Here is a 20,072-nt window from a genome sequence, read left to right as displayed (position 1 = left end):
CTTTACTCATGAACTGAGAACTAACCATCCTTTACTCATGTTACCAAGAACTAACTATCCTTTACTCATGAACTGAGAACTAACCATCCTTTACTCATGTTACCAAGAATTAACCATCCTTTACTAATGAACTGAGAACTAACCATCCTTTACTCATGTTACCAAGAACTAACCATCCTTTACTCATGTTACCAAGAACTAACCATCCTTTACTTATGAACTGAGAACTAACCATTCTTTACTCATGAACTGGTAACTAACCATCCTTTACTCATGTTACCAAGAATTAACCATCCTTTACTCATGTTACCAAGAACTAACCATCCTTTACTCATGTTACCAAGAACTAACCATCCTTTACTCATGAACTGAGAACTAACCATCCTTTACTCATGTTACCAAGGACTAACCATCCTTTACTCATGTTACCAAGAACTAACCATCCTTTACTTATGAACTGAGAACTAACCATTCTTTACTCATGAACTGGTAACTAACCATCCTTTACTCATGTTACCAAGAATTAACCATCCTTTACTCATGTTACCAAGAACTAACCATCCTTTACTCATGTTACCAAGAACTAACCATCCTTTACTCATGAACTGAGAACTAACCATCCTTTACTCATGTTACCAAGAACTAACCATCCTTTACTCATGTTACCAAGAACTAACCATCCTTTACTCATGAACTGAGAACTAACCATCCTTTACTCATGTTACCAAGAACTAACCATCCTTTACTCATGAACTGAGAACGAACCATCCTTTACTCATGTTACCAAAAACTAACCATCCTTTACTCATGAACTGAGAACTAACCATCCTTTACTCATGTTACCAAGAACTAACCATCCTTTACTCATGAACTGAGAACGAACCATCCTTTACTCATGTCACCAAGAACTAACAATCCTTTACTCATGAACTGAGAACTAACTATCCTTTACTCATGAACTGAGAACTAACCATCCTTTACTCATGTTACCAAGAATTAACCATCCTTTACTAATGAACTGAGAACTAACCATCCTTTACTCATGTTACCAAGAACTAACCATCCTTTACTCATGTTACCAAGAACTAACCATCCTTTACTTATGAACTGAGAACTAACCATTCTTTACTCATGAACTGGTAACTAACCATCCTTTACTCATGTTACCAAGAATTAACCATCCTTTACTCATGTTACCAAGAACTAACCATCCTTTACTCATGTTACCAAGAACTAACCATCCTTTACTAATGAACTGAGAACTAACCATCCTTTACTCATGTTACCAAGGACTAACCATCCTTTACTCATGTTACCAAGAACTAACCATCCTTTACTCATGAACTGAGAACTAACCATCCTTTACTCATGTTACCAAGAACTAACCATCCTTTACTCATGTTACCAAGAACTAACCATCCTTTACTCATGAACTGAGAACTAACCATCCTTTACTCATGTTACCAAGAACTAACCATCCTTTACTCATGTTACCAAGAACTAACCATCCTTTACTCATGAACTGAGGACTAACCATTCTTTACTTATGTTACCAAGAACTAACCATCCTTTACTCATGAACTGAGAACTAACCATCCTTTACTCATGTTACCAAGTACTAACCATCCTTTACTCATGTTACCAAGAACTAACCATCCTTTACTCATGAACTGAGAACTAATCATCCTTTACTCATGTTACCAAGAACTAACCATCCTTTACTCATGAACTGAGAACTAACCATCCTTTACCCATGTTACCAAGAACTAACCATCCTTTACTCATGTTACCAAGAACTAACCATCCTTTACTCATGAACTGAGGACTAACCATTCTTTACTTATGTTACCAAGAACTAACCATCCTTTACTCATGAACTGAGAACTAACCATCCTTTACTCATGTTACCAAGGACTAACCATCCTTTACTCATGTTACCAAGAACTAACCATCCTTTACTCATGAACTGAGAACTAACCATCCTTTACTCATGTTACCAAGAACTAACCATCCTTTACTCATGTTACCAAGAACTAACCATCCTTTACTCATGAACTGAGAACTAACCATCCTTTACTCATGTTACCAATAACTAACCATCCTTTACTCATGAACTGAGGACTAACCATTCTTTACTTATGTTACCAAGAACTAACCATCCTTTACTCATTAACTGAGAACTAACCATCCTTTATTCATGTTACCAAGAACTAACCATCCTTTACTCATGAACTGAGAACTAACCATTATTTACTCATGTTACCAAGAACTAACCATCCTTTACGCATGAACTGAGAACTAACCATCCTTTACTCATGTTACCAAGAACTAACCATCCTTTACTCATGAACTGAGAACTAACCATTATTTACTCCTGTTACCAAGAATGAACCTTGCTTTACTTATGAACTGAGAAATAACCATCCTTTACTCATGGATTGAGAACTAACCATCCTTTACTTATGAACTGAGAACTAATCATCCTTGACTCATGGATTGAGAACTAACCATCCTTTACTCATGAATTCAGAACTACCATCCTTTACTAATTTTACTCATAACCTGCCACTGTATCATGTATTCACAACAGCTGTCTACATGTTCTAGGAATGTAAAATACCCCACTGACTGTTAGCTAGGAGACTGGTCCCAGTCTTCAGCCATGTCAGGAGAGACGGTGTCCCTAGTCCTAGACCATATTTAATTGGAGGATGGATAACCTTCCCCTCCTCAGGAACAGACCAATGAACAGGGCCATGGAGAGACAGATCACAACCAGCACCGAAGTTGTGACGTCCATACGGCCCATTGGGCTTCTCTGGGACTGGGAGGAGACTGTTGGAAGGGCAGGAGGGATATATCAACACTGTAGCACATTTTTTTTATTTTAATGAAAGCCATAGGCTTTGATGACTGTGATTATCAAGGGCAACTTGGAAGAATTTCTTACATTGTGAAGCTGTTGGAAGACCTGTAGCAGAGGGAAACAGAATAAGGTGGTCAAGAATGAAGTGACTTACATAACGATCCATTTAATTACTCATACTGTATGAGCAATGAGGTGACTAATCAATTTCACTCTCATCAAGTGCCATTAATTAATGTCTGATATATCATTCATGTCTGATATCATATCACACCACTGGTCCAGTGGTATAGTATGGCTACACCGTTGTCCTCTCTTTCTCCTAGAGATATCTGAACAATTCTGAGATCAAACAGGCAAAGTTCAGACAGGAAGTCAAGTTTTCAGTTCCTACCGGTTTGAAACATTTGTCTAGTCAGTTGAATAAGCTTAGAATAGCATAGGGTTGTCTAAGAAATTAGAGTTCTTCAGAGGGTAATAATGTCTGTGAAACCCAGACTCTAGGCGACAGGTTTTAAGCCGGAACATTAGAACGTTGTTGTAGGCATCCCAGATGTCTAGAGAGTCAAAAAGCAATATGGTGAACGGGATCGTGACCGCCACAATGTACTGTCGCAAAACGTTTAGTTTTGTTTCTCTGAGTGAAGGCAGTGACCTGTGTGTTATTTTCTAATTGTTGATACTTACAGGCAGTAAGGACGAACAGGAGGACACCTCACAGAGTCGGGTGACAGTGCAGATAGAAAGTGGCGACGGTCATGTTCTTGTGTTCAATGAAACGGAAGGTGTGCATGCTGAGACGCTCCATTCAACTTGACCCTGGTTTGTCCATCATGTGTACGTACACCTTCTATGAGACAAGAGATATGAATCATACACATACTGTACGCATACACGATTTAGGCGTGACCGGAAACAAAAAAGGCTTCAGTTTCAGTTACAGAGTTATCATAAATCTATAGAAATTAAACTGGGTAATATTGACTCACCCAAAAAAGAGGTCATAGTAGGTGCTGTTGTTGGGAACGGGACTTGTTGTTGCGTAGCATCGGTCAAGCAGAACGTGGAAAGGAAGAGAGGGACTGATTCTAGAATGCAGTATAACTACAACACTTTTTTTCTTAAAGATATGTTTTTTTTGTGATACATTGTACGTTTTGCAGTATGGTACTTTACAAAAGGCTTTTATTGAGTTAGATTTTATCTGTGTATTGTAGTCCTACCTCTGTTAGATTGGTGGCTTTCACCCCCACAAAGATTCAGGTCTTCAGATTTATTCCATTCTCTGGAACAATGAGTTTCTGAGTGTAGTCAGTGTCCTGTTTCACAGCAAAACACCAGTCTATTATAAGCACAACACAATTACTTCATATCCTGTAGAAGTGCACTGTGTACTTATGGCAGCCATGTGCTCAAGGTACACACAAAGACAAACCACTTACACTGTAGAGCCACATACTCAGAGTACTGACGAAGCTGCCGCTGTTGTCCCTCACTGCCAGACTCACACCCGATCTGTGGACAATCAAGTGGGGGGAATGTTACAGAGACACATACTGTACATGGTTAACACTCAATAATTGAGTCATTAGATGAAAGGATGCAGAATTATACTTGGAGTTATAGTAGAGTAGGTGGTGAACACCGCGACTTTACTATTGTTGACCAGATACTGCAGAGGGTAGCGACAGGAGATCAGTGCGGCTATTGTCACCTGAGTCCAACGAGTTGATGATGCCAGATATACAACAAACTAGACATTTGAGAAGTCAGAAAATAATCCAGTCCCAACTTAATTGATTATGTGCAGTCAAGACAAATAGATTCAAAACTGTAACGTTCGTTCTCCTCCTCGTCTGAGGAGGAGCAAGGATCGGACCAATATGCAGCGAGGTATGAAGACATAATGATTTATTTAAAGAAAGACGAACACGAAGCACACTTGATAAATGACAAAACGACGTAAACAGACTTGAACTTGAGAACATATAACAATGAACGCACGAACAGGAAAGAACGAAACGAAACAGTACCGTGTGGTGCAACAAACACAGACACAGCAACAATCACCCACAAACAAACAGTGTGAACAGCCTACCTTAATATGGTTCTCAATCAGAGGAAACGTAAAACACCTGCCCCTGATTGAGAACCATATCAGGCTAATTGAAAAGAACCCAACATAGAAACACATAACATAGAATGCCGACCCAGCTCACGTCCTGACCATACTAAACAAAGACAAAATAAAGGAAATAAGGTCAGGAACGTGACAAAAACACCCAGTTTAGAACAGTAGGGGCAACTCAACAAATCAAATACTAATTTTGCCTCACCATACTGAAGTTAAATTATATCCTCTAATTAACCAGCAGGTAACTACATTCCTGTAGTTGATTTACCCTGAATGTGTTGGAGCAGACAGCCACAGGATCAGCAGTTATTGACAGATTGAATTTCAGGAGCAGTCAGGCATTCCATAGCACTCAGGGAGGAGGAACTGTGCATTAAGGGCCATCAGTAGACTGGGCATAACAAGATACTCATCTCCATAACCTCAGTACCACAGGTCAATGTGATGTCAAAGTTCACTGAGAAAGACCAGAGATATGAACCATTAGATAAGGCAAAGGAATAGTGTACAATGTGGTACAATAATACTGAAATACTATAATAGTAATTACCTGACATTTTGGTGATGTTGATGTGTTTTATTATCACCCTAACCTCTGTTGAAATAAGAGGGGATGGAAGTACTTGTATCACCTGAGCAGTGTATTCACTAACTTGGTGGTCTGAATGGTGTGTGCGTGTCTGGGCCTCACTCTGCAGAATCAGGCCAAGTTGACACAGAAGCAGGGGCAGCCACATTGTTCTCAGTCTGCAAGTACAAGACACACCACAATGAGGATCAAGGCATTCACCAACCTCTTCTGAGGCCATTATCTGAAAAAACATCACACATCGATATGACTTTGTCTATAAACTCACAATCCACTTTTGAAAAGGTTAGCCAATTACAAAATCACAAATAAACAGGAAACAGGAAAGATTTTACTGATTAATCTTGCACATTAATAGATTAAAGGCAAACACGCTTCTTACATTTGTGCACTAATTAAAGCACACATTTTTATGCATATATTATTAAGAAAATAAGCTAATATTCCTCTGGTTGATGACATTCCAGAGATATGGCAAAAAAAAAAAAAAATCAAAGACCCTGTAAGTGTTCATCTTGTCTTTATCTCTTTCTCCAGCTCCCTGTATTTATACTGGCCTCCTTAGGTGCAGAAGGGGGTGAAAGAAAAATATCCCATACAAAAGACAACATGGGGTATGGATGTTCAGAAACATCTCACTACTGTAGAGTGCCTTCAGAAAGTATTCAGACGCGTTGACTTTTTCCACATTTTATTATGTTACAGCCTTATTCTAAAATGGATTAAATAAATGTTTTTCCTCAGCAATCTACACACAATACCCCATAATGACATTTTTGTGAAAATGTATTAACAATAACAAACTTTAAAAAATTATTCACATAAGCATTCAGACCCTTGCTATGAGACTCAAAATTGAGCTCAGGTGCATCCTGTTTCCATTGATTATCCTTGAGATGTGTCTACAACTTTATTGGCGTCCACCTGTGGTAAATTCAATTGATTGGACATGATTTGGAAAGGCACACACCTGTCTATATTGTATTGGGTTATTGGGGTATTGTGTGTAGAGTGATGAAGGGGGAAAAAAACAATACATTAATACATTTTAGAATAAGGCTGTAACGTAACAAAATGTGGAAAAAGTCAAGGGGTCTGAATACTTTCCGAAGGCACTGTATGTTGTTGTATTTTCAACATGGCTATATACTTAATTATTAAGTATTTTTTTTATAAATTTCGTATTTTGGCAATGATCTCTGTCAGTAGACATACCTACAATGACGCTTTAGAATGCAAGACTAAAAGTGAATTATTAACATGGTGAAAATAAGTACACGAATGCACTTTAAAGTCAGACAATTTCATTACATATCCTCTGACAGTAATTGTATGATTTTTGTGCTGATTAAAGCCAATTGACTTCAACAGAGTTGTGGATCTGATATAGAGCCACAGGATGAGCTCAGAGCTCGAGGAACAACTTGATGACATAATTAATGTCATTTTATGTCTGTCTCAATTGAGTTACAATCAAGTCCACACCAAGCACATACTGTCCATGGGAAAGAGAGCCGTGATGGTAGGTTGGATGGAAGGTGTTATTATTAAGGTGTTAATAGCCATTAATGGTGTTATGTAAAGACTACATAATGAATAGTCTCGGGCATAATGTAACAAGCACATTCAATTCAAGTACACTACCGTTCAAAAGTTTGGGGTCACTTAGAAATGTCCTTGTTTTTAAAAGAAAATAACATTTTTTTTGTCCATTAAAATAACATAAAATGTATCAGAAATACAGTGTAGACATTGTTAATGTTGTAAATGACTATTGTAGCTGGAAACGGCTGATTTGTAATGGAATATCTACATAGGTGAAAGGAGGCCCATTATCAGCAACCATCACTCCTGTGTTCCAATGGCACATTGTGTTAGCTAATCCAAGTTTATCATTTTAAAGGCTAATTGATCATTAGAAAATCCTTTTGCAATTATGTTAGCACAGCTGAAAACTGTTGTTCTGATTAAAGAAGCAATAAAACTGGCCATCTTTAGACTAGTTGAGTATCTGGAGCATCAGCATTTGTGGGTTTGATTACAGGATCAAAATAGCCAGAAACAAATAACTTTCTTCTGAAACTCGTTAGTCTATTCTTGTTCTGAGAAATGAAGGCTATTCCATGCGAGAAATTGACAAAAAACTGAAGATCTCGTACAACGCTGTGTACTACTCCCTTCACAGAACAGAGCAAACTGGCACTAACCAGAATATATATTCCCTGTCCAGGAATAAAATACACACCTATTGAAGAGAGAGAGCCAGGGTCTTTTGTGTGGCACCCCAACATGAAAGGGACTTCTAACTTCCCTGGATCCACCAGAGACAGCACTACAATAGCCTGTATGAGGACAGCCCAATAAAGACCCATGTTAGATTACTCTTGAGGTATCCAATGATAAATGTCCGTTTGGATTTTGCCTTTGTTTACTATATGTATATCTATTTTTCTCCAAGGCATGCCATTGGTGTTGTTTACTGTAGGCCTAGAGATGTTTTTACCATTACATAAGAACCATAAACAAACAACACATTTATAGGACTGCCACCATGTATCTGACATATGTCTTTCATTATTTTTCATCTATAATCTGAAGGGTTCTCTGATAATGGCACTCCACCCTGCAGCTATTTCTTCTTTCTGTGCAGGCTTTCTCTATCAACCTGCTCCAGGCCAGACGGCAGCAATTGTTCAGTGAGGCACCCTCTTTAGCTAAATCCCAAACTTATTTCTCTCTCTCTCTCTTTCTCTCTTACTCTCTCTCTCTCTCAGGGGTATGAGTCAAATGGCAGGAGAGGAGACAAACGTGTTCTCTGCTCTCATCTCGTGTACTCTAGTTTCCCTATTCCATTCCATCCAAGCACAAACAACATGAGCAATGGACAAACAAACCCCACATAGCAACAGGGGACTGTTTGCATGTTTTGACTTGTCTCTGTTCCTTTTTCATGATATGACACCTGACCTTTCGAACAGTAGAATAACGATAAATATAATTTCTTCAGTTTAGTGTCATTAATTATATAAAACCAGACTCACATTATGTTGTTGATATGCAAAATGCAATGCATATTACAATTACATGGTAGGCCTATGCTCTTTGCTGACAGTATAAATTAAACAACTAAAGTGAAAGACCATGAGAGGTCATTCCACGAAATGAGTGTATTTTGCGTCACTTTGATATTTTAAGTAGAAATTGTGTACAAATAATACCCTTTAATATAGAACACATTGCATGAAAAATTCAATAACTCCGAACAAAGACTTGCTAAAGTGCAACAATTCAGCATTTTTACATGCATTTTGACATGCATCCTCTGTGACTACTGGTAAGATTTTCACCCACTTAAGCCCAACATTTCTCCAAGTTTTCACCATCATTGTAAAACCCTCGTTATTTTGTTGCTTCGAAAAATGTCATTTCTGAAGATTATTATTAATATTTTGGCAAGAAAACAACAACCTGTCCCACAAGTTCAGCCCTGTTATGTGAACTGAACTCTTTTTTCAATATTTATCTCAGTAGGTAGGTTTCCATCCAATTAGTGACAGATTTTCATGCGAATATTCAAAAATCCGCATAAAAACAATATGCTCATTTTCGCACAAAAGATGTGTGTTTCCATCAAATTTACTAAAAGGTTGTGCGTGATGACGTAGTGCACATAAAAATAACATTTTGCGGTTAAATTCCAATGTACCGAATAAAAAACTACAAGTTAAATGGGTTTCCATCGCATTTTCAACTCTACTGATGGTTTTCTCACAACAAATGTTGGGTTATATAGTGAGTGTGCCCGCTCGGGTATTGTTAGGGGCGCTCTAGCCAACAGTACTATCTGCGGTTGTATAGTTTACATTATGAGATTATTATGGACAAAATAGCGAGTTTATTTGTATTTGCCAAGCATAGATTATCATGTAACCAGAATAAGACCATCGATATTTATTGGAAAGGAGAATAAAGCTCATCACCTTGCACTTTCCCAACCCTGTGAAGTTCATCATCATTTATTTAATCTTTAACTTCATAAACTGTATGCTTTCCTGATGAGTCGTAGTGGGAGGACCACACAACATGTCATCACGTGACTCCAAATTTACTTTGATATAATGGTTATTGGCCTATATCAATATTTGCTCATAAAAGCGTTTCCACCAACATTTTTTGTGTAATTAATTTTACCACATAAAAAGATCCACCTGGTCTAGCGTATTTTGTTTTGTCAACATTTGGAAAGTTGACAGAGAAATGCTGTTTTGAAAGGTTGGATGAAAACATTAAAAGGTTGGATGAAAACCAGTGTCAAATCATAGTGTAAAAGCAGGTGAGATGGTTTTATTGTTTTGGGCAATTTTTTTGTGCTTGTGGTGGAAATCTGAGCGGGTCGAGCATGCACTACCGGTCAAAGGTTTTAGAACACCTACTCATTCAAGGGCATTCTCTCACTCTTGGCATTCTCTCAACCAGCTTCGTCTGGAATGCTTTTCCAACAGTCTTGAAGGAGTTCCCACATATGCTGAGCACTTGTTGGCTGCTTTTCCTTCACTCTGCGGTCCAACTCATGCCAAACCATCTCAATTTGGTTGAGGTCGGGAGACTGTGTAGGGCAGGTCATCTGATGCAGCACTCCATCACTCTCCTTCTTGGTAAAATAGCCCTTACACCGCCTGGAGGTGTGTTGGGTCATTGTCCTGTTGAAAAACAAATGATAGTCCCACTAAGCCCAAACCAGATGGGTCGGCTTACTGCTGCAGAATGCTGTGGTAGCCATGCTGGTTAAGTATGCCTTGAATTCTAAATAAATCTCTGACATTGTCACCAGCAAAGCACCACCACACCATAACACCTCCTCCTCCATGCTTTACGGTGGATAAAACACATGCGGAGATCATCCGTTCACCCACATCACGTCTCACAATGACACAGCTGTTGGAACCAAATATCTCAAATTTGGACTCCAGACCAAAGGACAGATTTCCACTGTCCATTGCTCGTGTTTCTTGGCCCAAGGAAGTCTCATCTTATTATTTGTGTCTTCTTATTATTTCCGCTTACTGGATGCTCTGGCGAAGGAGTAGGGTTGATCCGAGAGTTCTGACCTCACAACGGCAGTAGTGGTTTCTTTGCAGAAATTCGACCATGATGGCCTGATTCACACAGCCTGGTTCACACAGATGTGTCTGTTACTTGAATTCTGTGAAGCATTTATTTGGGCTGGAATTTCCGAGGCTTATACTCTGCAGCAGAGGCAACTCTGGGTCTTCCATTCCTGTGGCGGTCCTCATGAGAGCCAGTTTCATCATAGCGCTTGATGGTTTTTGCGAATGCACTTGAAGAGACTTTCAAAGTTCTTGAAATGTTTCATATTGACTGACCTTCATGTCTTAAAGTAATGATTGGCTGTCGTTTCTCTTTGCTTATTTGAGCTGTTCTTACCATAATATGGACTTGGTCTTTTACCAAATAGGGCTATCTTCTGTATACCCCCTACCTTGTCACAACACAACTGATTGGCTCAAACGCATTAAGAAGGAAATACATTTCACATATTAACTTTTTAGAAGGCACAATTGTTAATTGAAATGCATTCCAGGTGACTATCTCATGAAGCTGGTTGAGAGAATGCCAAGAGTGTGCAAAGCTGTCATCAAGGCAAAGGTGGCTATTTGAAGAATCTCAAATATAAATATATATTTTGATTTGTTTAACACTTTTTTGGTTACTACATGATTGCATATGTGTTATTTCATAGTTTAATGTCTTCACTATTATTCTACAATGTAGAAAATAGTAAAAATAAAGAAAAACTCTTGAATGAGTAGGTGTTCTAAAACTTTTGACCGGTAGTGTAACTTCAAATAAATAGGTTAGTCCTAAATATTTCAAAAACAAAAAGCATTGTATTTGGGAAAAATCATTCACTAAACCTCAACTAAATCTTGTAATGGATAATGTGGAAATTGAGCAAGTTGAGGAGACTAAACTGCTTGAAGTAACCCTGGATTGTAAACTATTATGGTCTAAACATATACAACAGTTGTCGAAAAATGGGGAGAGGTCTGTCCATAATAAAGCGCTGCTCTGCTTTCTTAACATCTCTATCAACAAGGCAGGTCCTACAGGCCCAAGTTTTGTCACAAAAGGGGACTTAGGACAATTACAATTGGCCCAGAACAAGGCAGCCCGGCTGGCCTTTAAATGTACAAGAAGAGCTAACAATAATATGCATGTCGATCTCTCCTGGCTCAAAGTAAGTGGAGAGATTGACATGTTGAATGCATCTGTTTAAACTACTAGCACACAGCTTAGACACCCATCCATACCACAAGACATGCCAACAGAGGTCTTTTCACAGTCCCCAAGTCCAGAACAGACTATGGGAGGCTCACATAACTACCTTGAGCCATGACTACATTCAACTATGTCACATCAAGTAACTCATGCAAGCAGTAAACTCTGATTTAAAAAAGAGATACAAATACATATTATGGAACAGTGGGGACTGTGAAGAGACACACACATGATAACATACGCACTATACACACATGTACACATGGATTTTGTGTTGTAGATATGTAATAATAGAGTAGTGGCCGGAGGGCATATGTTCGTAAATTCACTCTGGAGTGCCAGAGTGTACTCTGAGCGTTTCTATCCGAGCGTTCAGACCGCATACTGGATGCTCTGGCGGAGGAGTAGGGTTGATCCGAGAGTTCTGACCTCACAACGGCAGTCAAGAACCCAAGCTAACTGGCTAACGTTGGCTAGCTTGCTAGCTACAGTACTTCCAGACACAAATGAGAGAACACCTCACTCTGACCATTTTACTTGCCCTAGCAAAGCTGGTTTGGCTGTTTCCATTTTTTTCCCCCAGAGCGTTGGTGACTGTAACTGTGCTGCTCGCAACAATTTAATTACGCGTTTTTTGCCGATGTTTACTGACACCGGCCATATTCAACAGGTGTTGAGCGTTCATAAATTAATCAGTTATTCTGAACACTAGCACTCTCAGACAAGAGTGCTCTGAAAACGGAGTAGACAGCCAGAGTGAATTTATGAACGCACCCTTAATGTGTTGTGAAATCTGTTGTGAAATGTAATGTTTTCAGTTGTTTATAACTGCTTTAATTTTGCTGGACTCCAGGAAGAGTAGCTGATGCTTTAGTAGGCCATCATTGTAAATAATAATTCGTTTTTAACTGACTTGCCTAGTTAAATAAAGGTTAAAAAAAAAAAAAAATAGGTTGGAATAATACTGTGAAATTGTTTAGGTGGGATGGAGTTTTGGCCGGCCTAGGACATCACCATCACTTTTTTTTTGTGACACTTGCATTCAATGAACTGCCCCTCCCTGTGGCACACAAGAAGCTTGACTTGATTGGCTACATCGCTCAGTTCTAGACTGTTCTGCGGAAATCTTTATATTCCTCAGAAATCACCAGCCCGCCTACTTTCTCCGAGAATATTGTAGAGGCGGAAACCTTCTGTACTATTCAGGGTGAAGCTACATTTTCTGGCTGATTTCTAATCTTTAATAAGGTAAGCATTTTGAAATGGAGGTTGAATATCAGCATTACAATTGTTGGAGATGGAAAAACAGTAAGTCAGGCTAACAAACTTGAAGCAATACTGAAACAGCAAGCAATAAGTGGCTATATTAGGCATAATATGGATTCACAGGAAACGTTACCTACGGTTGGGTTTCATATTCAACGTCTCCTGTAAACCCAGATTCTAATTGAAAATGGCTACATTATTTTTGAATGCAAAAATAGTTTCAACGTTTGCGTCATCGGATATGGCAGTTTCAGTTTGCTTGCAGTTTAAAGGGACGCTCTCTTGTTAGGCTAACTGTGAAGAAGGCTTGCCTTCCAACATTAACCTATTCAGTTGAACAATTGGTTTACTTTTTCGATGTAACATATGTTCGAGTTTAAATAATTGGGTGTGAAACTTATTTTAATGGCAAGCCTATCAAGTCTAGCCTACGTGAGTTGGATGGTGATGAAGCTGAACGGAATGTTCTAGCAATTTCCCAACACACCCGCCGCAGGGCAGGGGCGTGCCCTCAGTGACACAACTCCCGGCAAAATGTTTGTTTTGTATTTTAGTAGGTGATAGTGAGGAATCGCTTCCAGGATTTGTTCTATCATGTTCATTTGGTTAAAGTGTTAAGCATGGAGTTACTTTAGCTATTCAGTTAAAACAGGCGGACATAAAAAAAAAACGTAAACAGTACTTAACCCCCCCTCTTTCTAACTCTGACTGCCGATAGCTACTTTGAGGAAAAATGTACTTTCTATGCCTGTGAATGCACTAACTGTCAATCGCTCTGGATAAGAGTGTCTGTTAATGACTAAAATGTAAAATGCTGTAATAAAGCACGTCTTCTTTACCCCCCTGCCTACTCCCAACCTGTAACTAGAGAAACACTCTTCACGCTGCTTCGATACCGAAGTTACTTTGTCGTAGCAGGCTCTTCTAACCTGCTACTAAAATAACTGTCTGTATCGAGACGAAATGCTTTGAAGAATGTCTGGTTGAAAGACAGCTGTTACACTGAAGGTCAAGACAGGGATGAGTCTTTTGAATGCAGAATCGCATTAGTGGAAACTAAGACTGTTCTCAGGGCAGACCTGTTTGTATCTAGATTTGTGGGGTTGGGACAATTTTAGCAATTTCTAACCCTTTTCCTAACCTTAATCTAATTATCCTAACATTACGGATTAATTCTCCTAACATGCCACATTAATTATCCTAACCTGCTGCTTAAGTTCTCATAAACCTGCTATGAAAAGTCACTTCCGCTAGTAAAAACAAGCAGACCTGCCTTGAGAGCAGTGTGAGTATCCAATAATGTGATACTCCTTTTTGAACAGGTGGTCCCGGGGTCTTTCAATGACACAATAGGCTACTATTGTATGAACTTTTCTGAAAATAGCATCATGTGTCACAGGCCTATACCAAAATAGACCCAACTTGACCAGTTGTACAGAGTTGTCCCCTAGAGTCTACCCCCAGGATCACTTACCTGGGTCAATGAGTTCATACCTAGATCTCTTAAAAAATCTCTACTTTGCCACCACACAGTTTGTTTTAATGATATCACTCTTCATTTTCAGACGCCATGTCAAAAGGACCAGCAGTTGGCATTGACCTGGGCACCACCTACTCATGTGTGGGTGTGTTCCAGCATGGCAAAGTGGAGATCATTGCCAACGACCAGGGCAATAGGACCACACCCAGCTACGTCGCCTTCACAGACACAGAAAGGCTAATTGGGGACGCCGCCAAGAACCAAGTGGCCATGAACCCCACAAACACAGTGTTTGGTAAGAAATTCACTTGGAGAAATTGATCGAATACCATGTACGGTATGTAAGATGTACGTGTGGCATTAACTCCTGTTTACCCCCTTATCTTTATCCAGATGCGAAGCGGCTGATTGGGCGGAAGTTTGACGACAGTGTTGTCCAGGCAGACATGAAACACTGGCCGTTTACAGTGATCAACGACTCGACACGGCCCAAGGTCCAAGTGGAGTACAAGGGAGAGACCAAGGCCTTCTACCCAGAGGAGATCTCCTCCATGGTGCTGGTCAAGATGAAGGAGATTGCAGAGGCCTACCTGGGCAAGGTGAGCATCACAACATTCCTATCACTCTGTCTTCATAGCAACGCATGTTATGGTCTTTTGGGTGTTACTGAATGGTTTAACAAAATATAAATGCATTTTTCTCACACTGTAGAGGTGACTTTCAAAAATGAAGACTGTCTTGTCTGTTCACTTAGTTGTAAATATTTCCTCCTGCAGACTATAACCAATGCAGTGGTCACTGTGCCAGCTTACTTCAACGACTCTCAGCGCCAGGCCACCAAAGACGCAGGGACTATCTCAGGTCTCAACGTACTCCGCATCATCAATGAGCCAACCGCTGCTGCTATCGCCTATGGCCTGGACAAGAAGGTTAATTTATGTATATTTATCAACACTAACAACAGTACTTAGAACCCAGAACTGTAATGTGTACCTGAGGCCCATTGACCATGTGTTTTGAGAGACAAATTTCACCCTAAAAATAATTTAACTCACCAAAAAAATGTTTTTAGGTGGGAATGGAGAGAAACGTCCTAATCTTTGACCTGGGCGGTGGTACGTTTGATGTGTCCATCCTGACCATCGAAGACGGGATCTTTGAGGTGAAGTCCACTGCCGGAGACACCCATCTTGGAGGAGAGGACTTCGACAACCGCATGGTCAACCACTTCATCTCAGAATTCAAGCGCAAATACAAGAAGGACATCAGCGACAACAAGAGGGCCGTGCGTCGTCTGCGCACTGCCTGTGAGCGTGCCAAGCGCACCCTCTCCTCCAGCACCCAGGCCAGCATCGAGATCGACTCTCTGTATGAGGGTGTCGACTTCTACACCTCCATCACCAGGGCTCGCTTTGAGGAGCTGAACGCTGACCTGTTCAGAGGCACCCTGGACCCTGTTGAGAAGTCTCTTAGGGACGCCAAGATGGACAAAGCCCAGGTCCACGACATTGTCCTGGTGGGAGGCTCCACGCGCATCCCCAAGATCCAGAAGTTGCTGCAGGACTTATTCAACGGGAAGGAGCTCAACAAGAGCATCAACCCTGACGAGGCTGTCGCCTATGGTGCAGGTGAGGCTCTTTATTTTTCGAGCTCCCTCTTTTATCTAAAGCTTTGCCCAGTAAACCTTGTCACAACTGTCTTTTTCTGTTCTACCATTTCTAACCTTCATCCAGAGAAGCCCTAATCAAATCAAATGTATTTATATAGCCCTTCTTACATCAGCTGATATCTCAGTGCTATACAGAAACCCAGCCTAAAACCCCAAACAGCATGCAATGCAGGTGTAGAAGCACGGTGGCTAGGAAAAACTCCCTAGAAAGGCCAAAACCTAGGAAGAAACCTAGAGAGGAACCAGTCTGAGGGGTGGGCCAGTCCTTTTCTGGCTGTGCCGGGTAGAGACTAATATGGAAAGGACATTGTAAATTCTTTGATGGTTTGTTTAAGAATGAGTGATGACCCTGTGTCTCTTGACAGCTGTCCAGGCGGCCATCTTGTCCGGAGACAAGTCTGAGAACGTGCAGGACCTGCTGCTGCTGGACGTCACACCTCTGTCCCTGGGCATTGAGACGGCCGGAGGGGTCATGACTGTGCTCATCAAGAGGAACACCACCATCCCCACCAAGCAGACGCAAACCTTCACCACATACTCAGACAACCAGCCTGGGGTGCTCATTCAGGTGAGCGGAATGTACTATGACTCATTCCTAGGTACCTCAATGGATTGTGTCCATCAGTGTCAAAATGTTAGCAAATACTCCAGTTGATATTTAAGTTGAATTTGGATCGGAGTCAATATTGACCCACACACTCATTTATTTGTTAGTGTTTACATTTAAACTCGAGATGAGAATTTGAATGTATCCACATGAGTGTTGACCTGAGTGTGTTTGTGTCCTGTCAGGTGTATGAGGGGGAAAGAGCGATGACCAAAGACAACAACCTACTGGGGAAGTTTGAGCTGTGTGGGATCCCACCAGCCCCCCGGGGTGTGCCTCAGATAGAGGTCACCTTTGACATCGACGCCAACGGCATCATGAACGTGTCCGCCTCTGACAAGAGCACTGGCAAGGAGAATAAGATCACCATCACCAATGACAAAGGTAGACTTAGTAGTAGTTACAGTTAAAGGACAAATCTGATTTTCAAACAATAAAATAGCACCCACCCGCCACTGTTTTGGGGGAAAAGTTGAGGGATGGGGCTGGAGAAATGTACCCACTCTCAAATTTATAGACCTAGCTATAGATGCAAGGACTGATCATCCATGATATCAAAATTCTAGTTTTAACCATGTTTTGAGGCTGAACAGTGTTTGTTTACAATTATATTGTTTACAAACAAAGGAGTTAATTAAACTAGCTTATATGTGACCGACCGACTCGATCCGGTCTTATGTAGCAAAATGTTCAATCATTTTTTACTTTGGATCAAAGTGGAGACTGAGCTGGAAAATGGTATATCATACGCTACAGTTGAGGAACAAATAAACTTAGAGAGAAAATGGCCTTGGAATGTTTTGGTGCATCTACTGGAGAGCCCCTCTTTGTCTACACCTATTCAGCATCGTTCACACCCTCTTAAGCTTTAGCCCCACCCATCTCTTTAAGAATTTGCATGTGAGGCTGAGGAGTAGGGTAGATCCAAGCATTCTGTCCTAACAGCAGTCAAGCACCCTAGCTAACTGGCTAACGTTGGCTAGCTTGCTAGCGACTTCCAGACACAAATGAGAGAACAGCTCACTCTGACCATTTTACTTGTCCTAGCAGAGCTGGTTAGGCTGTTTTATGTTATCCAGATCGTAAGTGACTGCAACTGTGCTGCTGGCAACAATTTAATTGTGCTTTTTCCCCAACGTTTACTGACATGGGCCATATTCAATGGCTGTTGAGCGTTTGTAAATTTGTCAGTTATTCTGCGCTCTGAATTTACCAACAACGTCTATCAACAGTTGTCGCAGTGACATCAACTTTTAAGACATGTAGCTAGCTAAACAATGATCCATAATCCCAGCTCATGACGTTACTACCCTGCATGGATCTGCAGGCAACAAAAACCAGGTTCAATGTTAGCTAGCTAACATTAGTCTATAACTAGCAAGCAAATTGCTCTGCGGTATGAATAATATTACTACAAAGATCATGCACGTAAAGTTCGCTAGAGAGCCAGCTAACATTAGCTAGCTCGCTAACAGTACACTTCAACTTAAATGAAAATGACTTTCTGACAAAATTAGAAACGTGTAATATCTGAATATTATTTTTGGTTCCGACGGGGTACTACTGTTGGACTAGAATTTGAAGCTACTTTGAAGAATCTCAAATATAAAATATATATTTGTTTAACATTTTTGGTTACTACATGATTCCATATGTGTTATTTCATAGTTTGATGTCTTCACTATTACTTTACAATGTAGAAAATAGTCCAAATAAAGAATAACCCTTGAATGACTAGGTGTGTGTAGATGTATATTCAAAAGTCCAAACATGGATGAACCAATCACAGATTGCCTTGTAAATCTATAGTCTGGGATCTGGGTATCTGTTCATGGCAATTCAATTGTTGATATTTACCCTTTAATTCTTGAACATCCAAATCCCAGAATGTAGCTTTAAACACTATGCCATTGTAAGGTATGCACACCATTTTAAATAGGGATGTTCTCTCCAACAATGCTTTAACAAAGCCTCCATCTCAATGTCTGTCCCTCTCTCCATAGGTCGTCTGAGTAAGGAGGACATAGAGCGCATGGTCCAGGAGGCTGAGCAGTACAAAGCTGCGGACGACGTCCAGAGGGACAAGGTGGCGTCCAAAAACGGCCTGGAGTCGTACGCCTTTAACATGAAGTCCACCGTGGAGGACGAGAAGCTCAAGGGCAAGCTCAGCGACGAGGACAAACAGAAGATCATGGACAAGTGCAACGAGGTCATCAGCTGGCTGGATAAGAACCAGGTACAGTGCTGGCTCTGGGTCTTTCAACCAGAATGGAGTGGGTTAACATTCATATTTAAAATCAAGTATTGCGCTCTGAGTCCCTCATTGTAATTTGATTATACAAATGTCTGGTGGTTCAACAAGGAGGTTGGAGCACTAATGTCTATCTTTCTCTTTCTCTCTCCTTGTAGTCTGCAGAAAAGGAGGAGTTTGAGCACCACCAGAAGGAGCTGGAGAAGGTGTGTAACCCAATCATCACCAAGCTGTACCAGGGTGCAGGGGGCATGCCCGGGGGGATGCCAGGAGGGATGCCAGGGGCTGGTGGTTCCACACCCGGAGGAGGTGGATCCTCTGGACCAACCATTGAGGAAGTTGACTAAACCATTGAGTATACTTTTACTCCTGATTGGATATGGCTAAATAATGGTCCACATTCTATAGCTTGGAATGGGCTGAACCTTTATTTTCACAATCTGCATTGACTACTTTTGTTTGTTTTGGTCATTAATCTTTTTATGCTGAAAGCAACCAATGGATTTAATCTTTTTCATGGGCACTGTTCTACCTATTGTTAAACATTTTCAGTTCAACCAGTGAATGTTTGAAGAGCATGTTTTTCACAAGTGGAATTCTGTGACTGCAAAATGTTTTTGCCTTTGCACTGCACTGTTGGCAAAAAAAAACTATTAAAAAATAAAGAATATCTTGAATTCACACTCTTCCAGATCCTCCTTTAATTTTGACACCTATGACAGTCTTGATGACCATCAGGGTTTATCATATAGATGTTAAAGCTGTGCTATGCAGAAATCACTTGCCATTTCCTGGTTGCTAAAATTATAATAGTTTGCCTTATTTCAGTTGTTACAAAAAAAAGCACATAGTGTATAGAGAGAATCATTGTACCATCTAAACAGCTGAAATATATTTACATAACCAAAAA

The 20,072-nt window shown here is 40.3% G+C and overlaps 1 protein-coding gene across 1 annotated transcript; it reads left to right on the top strand.

Annotated features, from left to right (window-relative positions):
* Window positions 1-13,004: 13,004 nt before the first annotated feature.
* On the top strand, window positions 13,005-19,845 carry LOC120028757 (heat shock cognate 70 kDa protein-like). The gene is made up of 9 exons (XM_038973991.1): window positions 13,005-13,137; window positions 14,721-14,930; window positions 15,029-15,234; window positions 15,412-15,564; window positions 15,708-16,263; window positions 16,670-16,872; window positions 17,097-17,295; window positions 18,915-19,147; window positions 19,321-19,845. Exons 2-9 carry the CDS (start codon window positions 14,726-14,728, stop codon window positions 19,507-19,509), a joined length of 1,944 nt encoding a protein of 647 aa, XP_038829919.1. The 5' UTR covers window positions 13,005-13,137; window positions 14,721-14,725; the 3' UTR covers window positions 19,510-19,845.
* The last annotated feature ends 227 nt before the right edge of the window (window positions 19,846-20,072 follow it).

The sequence above is a fragment of the Salvelinus namaycush genome, chromosome 34, assembly GCF_016432855.1.
Source record: "Salvelinus namaycush isolate Seneca chromosome 34, SaNama_1.0, whole genome shotgun sequence".
Classification (NCBI taxonomy): Eukaryota; Metazoa; Chordata; class Actinopteri; order Salmoniformes; family Salmonidae; genus Salvelinus; species Salvelinus namaycush.
This window is presented reverse-complemented; position numbering and strand designations above follow the sequence as displayed.